General features: G+C 35.5%; 1 protein-coding gene across 2 annotated transcripts in view; it reads left to right on the forward strand.

Annotated features, from left to right (window-relative positions):
- The window catches only part of SELENOF (selenoprotein F), a 49,746-nt gene that overhangs the window by 25,889 nt on the left and 10,375 nt on the right, over positions 1-13,482 (forward strand). For both annotated transcript variants that reach the window (XM_019025289.3, XM_019025241.4), the window contains exon 3: positions 5,903-5,966. In XM_019025289.3, coding sequence (XP_018880834.1) covers positions 5,903-5,966 — 64 coding nt within the window. The remainder of the gene's footprint in view (positions 1-5,902; positions 5,967-13,482) is intronic.

The following is a 13,482-nucleotide window of genomic DNA, read 5'->3' on the forward strand; positions in this document are numbered from 1 at the left end:
GCTACATAGCATTTATAATTATTATGCTAATGGTTATATTAACTTGGTTTGAAAAACTTCTTTTAACATAAACAAAACTAGCACTTTAGGAGGATAAAAACCAAGTTTAATTACAGTTTTTAAAATATCTTAGTTTTTTTCTGTTGGTACTGTGGAATTGCTTTAATACTAACCTTTCGATTTTAAATAAAATAGTTTCCAAAATGAGAATCTATAGCTACAAGCAGTACCTCATAAGGAAAGGGAAAAAAAAAAAGTACTGTAACATTTGTCTTGCTTCAGTCAATGTTTATGGTTTACCTTTTCAGATTAATGCAGTTAATCTGTTGAACAAAAAGCCTACTGTTTTACCATTTTGCAATTTTTGCCCTATTAATATAACATAGTATAAGGCAGTATTCCTCATCCCTGCCTGCCCATTACAATCATTTGAGTAGTAATTAAAAATACTGATGCATGGATCTCACCCCTAGATATCCTAATTTAGTTTATCTGGGGTAGGTTTTAGGGATCAGTAATGTTCAAAATATTTCCAGGTGATTCTAGTGTACTGTCAGGGTTGAGAACTCTGCTCTAAGGTAGTTTGAATTTGAAAGCTTAAGAAAATTTGGAGTGGCCATTTTCATTACAGACGAACAATGAGTAATATCCCTGAATAGTCCCTGAACTGAAAATTCTATTAAGTAGGCATGATAATGGCCTCACGTACACAACTTGAACTTAACCAATACTGTGGAAGTATTAATGTTATAATAAAAGATGTTATATATTGAGCATCTAAAAAATCCAGGCTTTTCGCTTTTTTTGGTGACTTCTTATAGCAATTCTGGAAGGTAGGTAAATAACCCTTTTGTTGAGACAGTAAACTGAAGCTCAGTGAATGACTTACCCAAGGGGGCATACTGCTTGTAAGTGGCAGAGCCAGAACTGGACCACATACAACTTTGATTTGACAACTTGGACTCTTTTCACTATACCATGCCGTGTGAAAATTTGATATTTAGTTTGACTCAACTTAAATAATTAGTTTATCAAGGTTTTCTTAAGGTCATGTTTCTTTAGAGCCGTGGTTATTGTTACCAACAAAAATACTTTAAGTGCTTCGTATTGGAAAGTAGTAGAGTATTTCTGACTTGGACAGGTTTATAAATGTGTAATGGTGCTGGTGGTGGTGGTAGTGGTATGATGATGGCACAAGAGTTAACAAATACTGCACTTTTTTAAAAAATTCAGAAAATGTGTGTAATTCTCAAGTGTCACCTTTGTTCAGTGTTATAAATGAACTTATTTTGGAATCTAGCTATCTGGTGAGAAACAGCATAGACCAGCTTTTTGAACATTTTTGTGGCAACTAGTTGGACCTTAATTATAACAAAGATAGCTACAAAAATAGTGTGGCCTTTTTCTACATGTGAAACCTCACTTAACCCCTTACTAATCTCAGTACAGTTTGAGTAGCTCTTATCTGGAATTATTGGGACTAGAAGTGTTTTGGATTTCAGATTTTTTTCAGATTTGGGATGCTCAACCTGTAGTACCTGTAGTACTTAAAATATTTAAACTGGAAAAACATCAACTAACCACAAAGCTGGAATTTATCCGAAGACTAATGAATAAAAATCACCTTTTTAAATGGGAAATTCGCATATTTTAAAATCCTGTTACAACTAAGGCACATTAGTGATAGAGCTGAGGTAGTTAGACATTTCTACTTCCCCCACCCAGAGAACCATATCAGAAGTTTAGAAAAATCTGACGGTCATAAGTTACGTGGAAATAGAGACTCCAAAGGGAAAAGATGCAGTTTGTGTATCGTTCTCATATTTTCCTAATGATTTCTTACATTTCCCTAGTCCTAATACAATAATGGGCTAGAGTTAGATTGTCTGTACAAGTAAGACTCCTCTAATTCCTATTTTTAAAAAGGCCTACCAACTTGCTGTTAGAAGTTATATGACTTTCTTCTTTGATTTTTCTCTTGTAATGGTATTTTTCCCTAAATGTTTGAAGATTAAAAATTTTGTATGCTAGTCACTTTAAAAAGTAAAAATACTGAGGTTGGAACTTGGTTAAATCGAGGAATTAACTTTATTTGTCATTTCTTCATGCGCTAGAGAATTTCTACTATTTATAAGTAGCATATATTTCATTGTGTGTGAATTTGTATGTAGTGCCAAAGATACTTAGGATTATATGGCATTTTAAATTTACTACAATCTGTAGTTATTTATTCGCCATGGAAAACAAATATTTTCCAGTGAACACCACAAATCATATATATATATGTGTGTGCATGTATATATATGTGTGTGTGTATATATGTGTGTGTGTGTATATGTATGTGTGCCCGCTAACAACACACATTAATGCTTTTAGAGTTTGACTTTTAATAATGTTCTGCAACTTTGAGTTCTATCCATTTTCTTTTGTTTACCCTGGACTGGAACTACTCTACAAACTTTGTCAAAGGAACTTGAAATATTTTTGAAGTTTTGTCATGAAAAAAGAGGCATTTAATTTTGTTATATGAATAGTTATCTCCCTTCAGCACACCTATATTGAGAAGCTTTGTGTCTGATTCTGGGGAAAATTAAGACATTTCCTGTCTGCTGTCAAGTTACAGGCTATTTGATGCACATTATGATGAGAACAAAGTTCTGTGAAAGTTTACTAGGAAAATCCTTACCTGAGACGAGGAAATCAACAAAAGTTTTTTTGAAAAAGGTCACATCTGAGCTGCCTGCTCATTAAAGGATATGTTTCTAATATTTTTGGTTAATCAGTTGATATTTTGTGGTGCAGAGACAAGCTTCCCATGAGTGGGTTATGGGTGTGGTAAGATACTGAGTCCTTGAGCCCTTGAGACAACCAAGTGGGGCCTGAGGTAAGCAGGGCTCCCAGGCTAGTCTTGCCCATTTAAAAGCTGCTTCATCCTTTTACTGCAGTTCTCCGTACAATCATTATCATTTCCCACATGTATCATGATATAAAGAAACAGTGGTGTAGAGAAATATTATTAGGTAAGGTAGTGGAATCTCCACCAAGAGTTTCTAAAGTCTTATAAACAAAAGATAAATCTAATAACCAAATCTAAATATGGCCTTATATGCTTTTAATTGTAGTAAAATGTACACTATTCACTATTTTAACTATACACTGTGTATGTACACTATACACTATTTAGTGTACGTACACTATACACTATTTAGTGTAAAACGTACACTAAAATTCACTATTTTAACCATTTTTAAGTGTAGAGTGCTATGGCATTAAGTACATTCGCATTGTTGTACAACTGTGTTAACCATCTTTCTCCGGAGTCTTCCCAAACTGAAACTTACACGCATGAAACAATAACTCCCTATTCCTTGCCCCCACTGACAACTACCATTGTGAATTTTTGACTACTCTAGTTACCTCATTTAAACATTTGTCCTTTTGTGACTGCCTTATTTCACTTAGCCAGATGTCATTAATGTTGTAATAAGATTCGTTTATATTGTAATGTGTCCGAATTTTTTTTTTTTTGAGAGAAGTCTCGCTCTTGTCCCCCAGGTTTGAGTGCAGTGGCTTTATCTCAGCTCACTGCAACCTCCGCTTCCTGGGTTCAAACAATTCTCCTGCCTCTGCCTCCCAAGCAGCTGGGATTAAGGCGCCTGCCACCACACCCAGCTAATTTTTGTATTTTTTAGTAGAGACAGGGTTTCACCATGTTGGCCAGGCTGGTCTCGAACTCCTGACCTCAGATGATCCGCCCACCTCGGCGTCCCAAAGTGCTGGAATTACAGGCGTGAGCCACTGCACCCGGTCAGAATTTGCTTCCTTTTAAAAGCTGGATAATGCTCTGTTGTATGTATATACCATATTTTGTTTTTCCATTCGTCTGTTAATGAACACATGAGTTTTTTCCCACCTTTTGGCTATTGTGAATAATGTTGCTGTGAACATGGGTGTATAAATATCTGTTTGAGGCCTTGCTTTCACTTCTTTTGAGTATATACCCAGAAGTAGAATTGCAGATCATATGGTAATTCTATTTTTAATTTTTTGAAAAACTGCAATTCCATTTTCTATAGCCACTGGACCACTTCTCATTCCCAACAGCAGTGTACAAGGGTTCCAGTTTCTCCACATCCTCATCTCTTTTTTTTTTTTAATAATAGCTATCCCAGTGATGTGAAGTGGGATCTCATTGTGGTTTTGATATGCATTTCCCTCATCTCTAGTAATGTTGACCATCGCTTCATTAGCTTATTGGTAATATGGCCTTATATTTTTCAAGATTTTTTTTCTGGAGTTGTCTAGCCAAGATTAGCCATATCTTTTTGAAAAGCAACTTATTGCATAAAATTAAGTTAACCTATTCTTTCTTTTTTTTTTTTTTTTTTGAGACAGAGTCTTGCTCTGTTGCCAGGCTGGAGTGCAGTGGCGTGATCTCGGCTCACTGCAACCTTCGGCTCACTGCAACCTCCGCCTCCTGGGTTCAAGCGATTCTTCCGCCTCAGCCCCACGAATAGCTGGGATTACAGGCATGCGCCACCACGCCCAGCTAATTTTTGTATTTTTAGTAGTGACGGGGTTTCACCATGTTGGCCAGGATGGTCTCTATCTCTTGACCTCGTGATCCGCCCACCTCAGCCTCCCTAAGAGCTGCAATTACAGGCATGAGCCACCATGCCTGGCTAAATTAACCTATTCTTAAAGTTTTATTGCTGCAGTGACCCTTAGAGATCATCAGAATTCTTAATCTGAAATCCGTCATTGGTTTCAGAGTCCATGAACAGCCTGCATTAAAGCAAAATTCTATCAGATTCTCAGAAGGGTCAGTGACTCCCCAAAAACGTAAGAATTGATCCAGCCCAAAGTCATCAAACTGTTAAGAATCATTGTCTTTTTAGGTCACATTAAGGTAGTTTTTTAATCACTACTTTATGCCTTTCTGTATTTTCCAAACTATTTTAAATAAACATGCATAGGGCATGTGTTGTTGTTGTTGTTGTTTTTAATTAAGTAAATGCTGTTTTAGAACCTGAAAAAGTAAAGTCCATCTTTCTTGAACCTCCATAAAAAACAAATCTAAAAACCAAGAAGAAATGAAATGGATATGATACGTTCTTAAAATTGCCAGCCTTCTCTTATGGTCACAGCATTTCCAAGTATATTCCTGCCCTATAAAAAGAATAGTCAGGCTCTGCAAGTACAAAAAAAGTGATGTTTACCATTGAATCCATTTCAGCTGAATTCATTGCAATAAAATATTTGCATTTGAGTTTTTTATAATGAGCTTTTACTATAAAGAGAATGTGCAGGTTCTATAGCTAGAAAAGAGATACTTACCATTGAATCCATTTCAGCTAAATTTCATTAAAGGAAAATATTTGCATTTGAGTTCTTTATAATGAGATTTTACTGCTTTTCTTATAATATCTCCACATAGTGCTTTCTATAACGATTGTTTTAATTTAAAACTTTGATCACTTAATATTAAAAGCAAACAAAGAATTTTTATTAAGTAACTATCTTGGATAGATGATATATACCTATATTCATATCACCCTAAAAAAAAAGGTAGGAAACCTTTAATATTTTGTAGAGCTTCCTAGGACATCTTACCTATTTAAAGTTTATTGTCAAATCTCCTTATCTCCTTCGGTCTTTTTGGCTAGGTTTAAGAATAATTGAAGTAGGTTGGAAGTTTCTCTACCATTTATTATACTTGGGCCTCCATCTTCTCTTCCATTAGACTGGAACTACATGGTCCTGTCTGGCTAACCAGCTTTGACATTTCTTTGATCTATATATCTGCTAACTGTAATGTTTATACTGTGAAAATTTATATTTATTTTATAAGTACATTTTTAATTTATAGCAGTTTTTTAAATTCCTGTTTTTCCTTTTGTAGCTGTATGCAGGAGCTATTCTTGAAGTTTGTGGATGAAAATTGGGAAGGTTCCCTCAAGTCCAAGGTATATAAAATTTACTCCAATAAACTGTTCAGTCATTTAAAATCAACATTTTATGTGAATCATTTTCACTATATATTCCCAGGAATAAGAATTTTTAGGATTATACTTTCTTAACAATATATGCTTTTTTTTTCAATTTGTTTTCATGGAGGTGGTTTGTTAAAGTAATTGGTGAATGCTATGTTACTTTAAAAAAACACAATATATGAAATTTAGAGGCCAGGCGTGGTGGGTCACACTCAGCTCATGCCTGTAATCCCAGCACTTTGGGAGGCCAAGGTGGGTGGATCACGAGGTCAGGAGTTCGAGACCAGCCTGGCCAAGATGGTGAAACCCCATCTCTACTAAAAATACAAAAATTAGCTGGGCGCGGTGGCGGGTGCCTATAATCCCAGCTACTCAGGAGGCGGAGGCAGGAGAATCACTTGAACCCGGGAGGCAGAGGTTGCAGTGAGCCGTGATCACGCCACTGCACTCCAGCCTGGGCGACAGAACGATACTCTGTCTCAAAAAAAAAAAAAAAAAGAAATTCAGATTTAAAATACAACACATGAAGGGGTTATTTTCTTAAAAGAAGAGCCTTTCCTTTGCTGGGTGGGAATTTTGCAGGAGCCTTTCCTTTACAAGATGTAAGTGTAATTTCTTTAAGTAGCACACCACTGTAGTTTATTTTAAATGTGAATTGATTTATGTGGAACAATTGCATTAAGAGTAGACCTGTACAAAATAACAAATCACCAAGGAAAGAAGTAATTGCCAAAGAATTTGAAATACAAAAGAGAGAAAGTCATATGTATATATCTTCACAGGGAATTTTAAGGGTAAACATGTTAAAGGATAATTGTGAAGGTATATTCTTTGGGTTGACATCCAATAGTAATGAGGAGCTTTGCATTGCCAAGAAAGGCTTGAACTAAGGCTTTTGTCTTCTGTCCTTGCATGTCACTTTGAAAATCAGTTTTATGAAACTGAACTTGTCTGAAGGTAATAACGCTTTCTCTTTTTTTTTAACTGAAATACATAAGTATTCAATTTACATACCTCATTCTACCTCGATTTTTGCTGACATTCCCGTGATTTCTTGCCTTATTTAGTTAATGGCAAGAGAATTTTTTGGATTTAATATTTTATAACATTGCCTGTATTAGCACGTGCTTTATATTGCTGACCTAGAATTGTTTATAATAAAATATTGATCATTTGGCACAGAAATGTAATATAGTAGTTTGACTTGGGATACTCAATGAGGCCCAAAGCAGATACATATCTAATCAAAAACAGTCTTTGTTAGAATAACACATTCTGATGTAGCAAAGAAGATATTTACTTTTGCTTGGGAAAAAAATTTCTTACTCTGATTTATTTATTTATTTATTTTGCGTCAAACACTTAAACTCAGAATTGTACCACAGTTGTTTTGGCTTTTTTATATCCATTCTCTGAATGATAGTGTGAGCATTCTTATTTCTAGAAAGTTTTAGCAATTGATTTTTAGCTGCATTGATTATTTATACTTACTTGTTTTATTAAAAACAACATTTTAAAACTTACATTTTCATGAGAATCAAGAGTAGCTTAGATACTGTGATTAGCCTTCCTAGTTATGATATCAGATTTTATTATCTACGGTAATATATATTTCTTATGTAAATTATCAAACCTTAGGGTATATATATCATACTGTCTTTTCCTTTTGAAAACAATTGAATTTTAATGCTTTGTGTAAATATTTATCTACTTGCTTAAAATAAAAATTATTAATTCCATAATGTGTAACTGTATTTAATATTGTTATGTATAATACCAATATTTTCTGAGCCCATGAAAAGTTGTTATAATTGTGATAAAATCATTATTAAATTCCCACCCTCAGAATTTCCATCTTAAAGATATTCTGAAATAGAACATGGAGAGTTGTTGATTTACACAGTAATTACAAATACCAAACTAACTTTCATGTCATCACTGCTTCATATTCTTTTCTCTCTTTTTTTTTGAGACAGAGTCTCACTGTCGCCCACACTGGAGTGCAGTGGCGCAATTTCAGCTCACCGCAACCTCTGCCTCCCAGGTTCAAGTGATTCTCCTGCCTCAGTCTCCTGAGTAGCTGGGACTACAGGCGCACGCCACCACACCCAGCTAATTTATTTTTATTTTTAGTAGAGGTGGGGTTTTGCCATGTTGGCCAGGCTGGTCTCGAACTCCTGACATCGGGTGATCCACCTGCCTTGGCCTCCCAATGCCGGGATTACAGGCATGAGCCACCACACCCAGCCACTGCTTCATATTCTTTATCTTCAACATCAAGTAGCTTCTGGGATTATCATGATAACCTTCATTATACTCTAGCTTATAATACATTGTCAGTTTTTAAGGTCACTTAATTTAAATTAACCATTTCATGAAACAAGAGTAAATTAATGTTAAATTATTTCAGGAGGAAGGATTTAAATTTTGGTATGTTTCACCCACATTAAACCACTCACAGTTGTGTAAAAAAAAATCTCAGATCATATTTCTTAGTCAATTCCAAATATGCCTTCTGAAATACCTTTTTTCCTTATTCTAGTTGTTTAAATATAGAAGGCTGTCTATAATAATTTCTCATAGTAGATTTTGTCTAGTATTCTGTCACTTCACTTGTGACATCCTAAGTAATCATGTTTTTTTTCTCTCGCTTGAGTCTTCTGTATTAAGAATGTGGCTGTCTCTCAGAAAGTAATGTGGTTTGTCCCTAATTTTGTATGGGCTTGGCAAACTTTCTATAAAGGACTAGATAGTAAAAGTTTTCAGCTTCATAGGCAACATGGGCTCTGTCATAACTATCGAACTCTGCTATTATAGCATGGAAGCAGCCATAGACAGTTCTTAAACGAATGCACGTCACTGTGTTCCTGTAGAACTTTATTAACAAAAGCAAGCAGGACAGATTTGGCCCATGGGCCTCAGTTTGGCAACCTCTGTATTAGAATCATAAACGTTCAGACGCAAAAAGGAGTTTTGAAATAATGTAGTACAAATTGAGCATCCTCATAATTCAAAAATCTGAAATCTAGAATGCTCCGAAGTCTGAAACTTTAAAAATACTGCATAAAATTACCTTCAGGCTATATGTATAAGGTATATATGAAACATAAGTGAATTTCAGGTTTATATTTGGGTCCTATCCCCAAGATATGTCATTCTATATATGCAAGTATTTCCAAGTCCAAAAAATAAAACATTTATGGTCCCATGCATTTCAGTTAAGGATACTCAACCTGCTTCTCATGCCAACTATGATTGATTGGTAGACATGCTTAAGGTTACAGTGCTTCATTGGAGTTTTGCTGGAAAGAATACTGATCCATTAGCATTATCTTCATTGATTCTCTTGTTTATAAAATGGGTTACAGATGAGGTATAGTAGGTTAAATATCTACCTTATAGGGCTGTTCTGAGGATTAATGAGATAACATGTAAGTCACTTAGTATGTGTCTGGCACCACCAAAAACAGAGTAAATCATTCCATAATTCTATAAATATGTATTGATGCTTACTGTATGACAATCACTATTCCAGTAATGAAGATGTTAAATGGTAAGTATTGTTATTGTATCTTATATTTGCTCCTTGGTTAATAATAAGTTTCAATTATGAACCATCAAACATTTATATACTCATATATTGGCCATCTTTAAAAAACATTCAAGTCAATATGTATTATAACTGCAGCCTTTCTCATACGCAATATTCTGAATATTGACCTCTAGCCATTTTTCAAAGTACCCTAATAGGGCTTCTCTTTCTACTGTTTTACCTCCTGACTACTAAATCTTTGGCCCTAGCCTTTGAAACTGTCTTCACTTGTGTGACTTCATTATCTCCTAGCTTTCTGCTACTTTCAACATATCTTTCTCTTCTGTTCTGGCATCTCTTCTACTGCCTGCACTTCAAACGTTGTTGTTAGTCAGGGTCTATTATCTTCAGATTTTCTTCTCTTCTGACTCTACCGAATGGTGTCCCACTCCCTCAATTTCAATTACAGTACTTATCTGGTGACTCCCAATCTATATCTTTACATAAAGTTTTGTTAGAAATTGTATTTCTTATATTTTTTTACTTCCATGGGACATTTCCATTTAGATGATTTCATAGGTACCTTAAACCAGTATACATATAAGAATCACCTGGAGATCTTCTTAAAATACAGAGTATAATTCTATAAATTTGGGATGGGTCCTGAGAGTCTATATTTCTTACAGTCCTACAGACTGTGGTCCACATTTTTAATATAAAGGCTTTAAACACAGCATGTCCAAAAATTGTATTAATCCTCTTCTCTGTTAAAAGTATACCATCTTCCCTGTTTCTATAAATGGCATTATGATCAGGCAAAGGCATAAGCATGAAACACAAGAATCATGATTGATCTTTCACACTTTATATCCAGTTAGTCACCATGTTGTGTCTCTTTTCCGTCAGTAATAACCTTCATAGTCCCTTTCTCTTTTCTGTATTTTCAATCAGGACCTTAACATCTTTATCCAAAAGGACTAGGTACTTGTTATCTAGTCTGCCTCTTTTCCCTTTTCTTACTTCATTACCTCTTCAACACAACAACCAAAAGAGACCCTTTTCATAAAACAAATCTGATTGTGTCTCTCTCTTGCTTAAAATCCTTTATAGTTCTCTGTCACATACAAAATCAAATACAAGACCCGCCATGACATGGTTTCTCTTTTCTAGATTCACATCTCTAGTTTATGCAAAACTATGTGCAACTCTCTGAGCTCTGACTTCTGTGTGTTTGCACACACTGAATATTCTTGCTAACTTGTGCTGCTTCCTAATTCTTGTGGCAAATTCCAGTTCATTCAAAATTTAGCTCCAGCATTGTTTTTGGGTGGTGTTTAAACAGTGTTTTACTTTTCTTTTTATGTTCCATAACACCTCCTACATAAGATTATATTTGGCATACTGGTCTTTTGCCTCTATCAAACTAGGAAGTCTTTAGAACTCAAAGTTTGTGTTCTGTTTTTTGTTTTTTAATCATTGATATACCCAAAATCTATGTAACATTGCACCTGGTATTAAGAGGAATTGAAATATTTATGGAATGAATGCACTGATTTATTAAATCTATCTAATTCAAGGGATGCCCCCACTTTTGACAAGTGAGAATCTGGTGAAAAGCCTGTGTTTCCATTTGTTATATGCCCTTGATGAATTTACAGGATTCAAACATTTATAAAAAGTTCTCATCTTTTCCTAAAAGTCATAATTTTTTTAGTTTGTCTTGTCTTCATTTTGTACCTCCAGTCTTCCTACATTCTCTTAAGTTTCCCTTCTCTGTTTTCAAGTGCTTCTAAATTGTCCTAATGGGATGACACAATTTTGCAGCCCAGATGTATATAATAGTAAATTTTCTTTTCTTTTTTGTTTTTTTTCGAGACGGAGTCTCACCTTGTCTCCCAGGCTGGAGTGCAGTAGCGTGATCTCGGCTCACTGCAACCTCCACCTCCCAGGTTCCAGCAATTCTCCTGCCTCAGCCTCCCGAGTAGCTGGGATTACAGGCATGCGCCACCACACCCAGCTAACTTTTGTGTGTGTGTATTTTGGTAGAGATGGAGTTTCACCATGTTGGCCATGCTGGTCTGGAACTCCTGACCTCGGGTGATCTGCCCATCTTGGCCTCCCAGAGTGCTGGCATTACAGGCGTGAGCCACCATGCCCAGCCAATTTTCTGTTTTAGAAATACTTTTTTGATTACTGAATAGCTTTTGTTGAACGCAGTTGAGAATTAGGTTGTCTATTGTTGCCATTCTCTATATTGATGTTTCTGGATATGGTATGACATTGTTATTTAGAGTATGTTCTAATTCAAATATACTTATTTCTAATCAACAGGATTATATTTTGTCCGAGTATATTTTGTCTCTTTTTTCATTTATATTTTCACGTGTTTGTGATTTTGAAAATAACATAATTCAAACATTTTTCTTTAACCTCAGAACATATACTTCCCCCATTTCCACATATACCCTCTTTCTAGAACAAGGAGGAGGACAGATGTGGGTTTGGGTTTTGGGGTTTTTTTTTTTAATACTCCTTAATACTTTTTTAAAAAATACTCCTTTTTAATACTCCTTAAAGTTAGCTCTAAATCCCTTGACATTCTGAGCAGTGTGTATAGCAAAACTTAGCTCTTCTAGGGGGCAGCATGAATGACTTGCTAATAGTCCTAAGGGAAAAACTGAAACATTTAATCTGTCTTTAAATCACTTCTGTTTGTTTGATCACTCTGAGTGTTATTTACAAAATTGCCTTTATTAGTGACAAATAGTTAAATTGACATAGGAACATTTTCTGGAAATTAGAGTGATTGGATTTTCTTTAGAAATCTCCAAATTTGTGGCTGGGCAAGGTGGCTCACGCCTGTAATCCCACCACTTTGGGAGGCCGAGGCAGGCAGATCACGAGGTCAGGCGTTCGAGACCAGCCTTACTAGCATGGTGAAACCCCGTCTCTACTAAATATACAAAAAAAAAAAATTAACAGGGAATCATTCTTTGATTTTTTTATTGTGTGACCCACATAGTATGACACCATTTCTGTAGTCTTTTTTTTTTAAGCTTTCATTGAACACATTTGAGAATTTGGAATTTTTTGCTTTCTGCCCATAATGGTAGAGAAGAAAATTGAGAGAAACGCTTCTAAGGATTAAATGGATCAGAAAATGAATGCAAAGGGATAAAATAACACTTTAGACCTGGAGTGACCAACTAGCCAAACATGGCTGTTTTAAATAATTTTTTTTTTTTTTTTTTTTTTTTTTTGTGACGGAGTTTCACTCCTGTTGTTCAGGCTGGAGTGCGATGGCACAATCTTGGCTCACCACAACTTCCACCTTCTGGGTTCAAGTGATTTTCCTACCTCAGCCTCCCAAGTAGCTGGGATTACAGGCATGCACCACCACGCCCAGCTAATTTTTTGTATTTTTTGTAGAGACGGGGTTTCTCCATGGTGGTCAGGCTGGTCTTGAACTCTCGACCTCAGGTGATCTGCCTGCCTCAGCCTCCCAAAGTGCTGGAAATACAGGCATGAGCCACCGTGCCCAGCCTAATTTTTTTAAATTATATAAAATTAAACATTCAGTTCCTTAGACACACTAGCTACATTTCAGATGGTCAGTAACCACCATACCAAAAAGAACAGATGAAGAATATTTCCTTTATCTCAGAAAGTTCTATTAGAAAGTCCTATTCTAGACTCTAATGATAGTAAAATTGATCATATGAGCAGAAGCTGAGACTCTGATACCTCATTTGACAATATCCTGAATGAATTTTCTCAGAAGTCAAGAGTGAGTAAACAATATATTACCAAGGTCAGAAAGGAAATAATAGTTTTGTTTGTTTTGTTTTGTTTCTTTGAGACGGAGTCTCGCTGTGTTGTCCAGGCTGGAGTGCAGTGGCGGGATCTCGGCTCACTGCAACCTCTGCCTCCCAGGTTCAAACAATCCTCCTACCTTAG

This window comes from Gorilla gorilla, chromosome 1, assembly GCF_029281585.2.
Source record: "Gorilla gorilla gorilla isolate KB3781 chromosome 1, NHGRI_mGorGor1-v2.1_pri, whole genome shotgun sequence".
In the NCBI taxonomy this organism is placed as follows: Eukaryota; Metazoa; Chordata; class Mammalia; order Primates; family Hominidae; genus Gorilla; species Gorilla gorilla.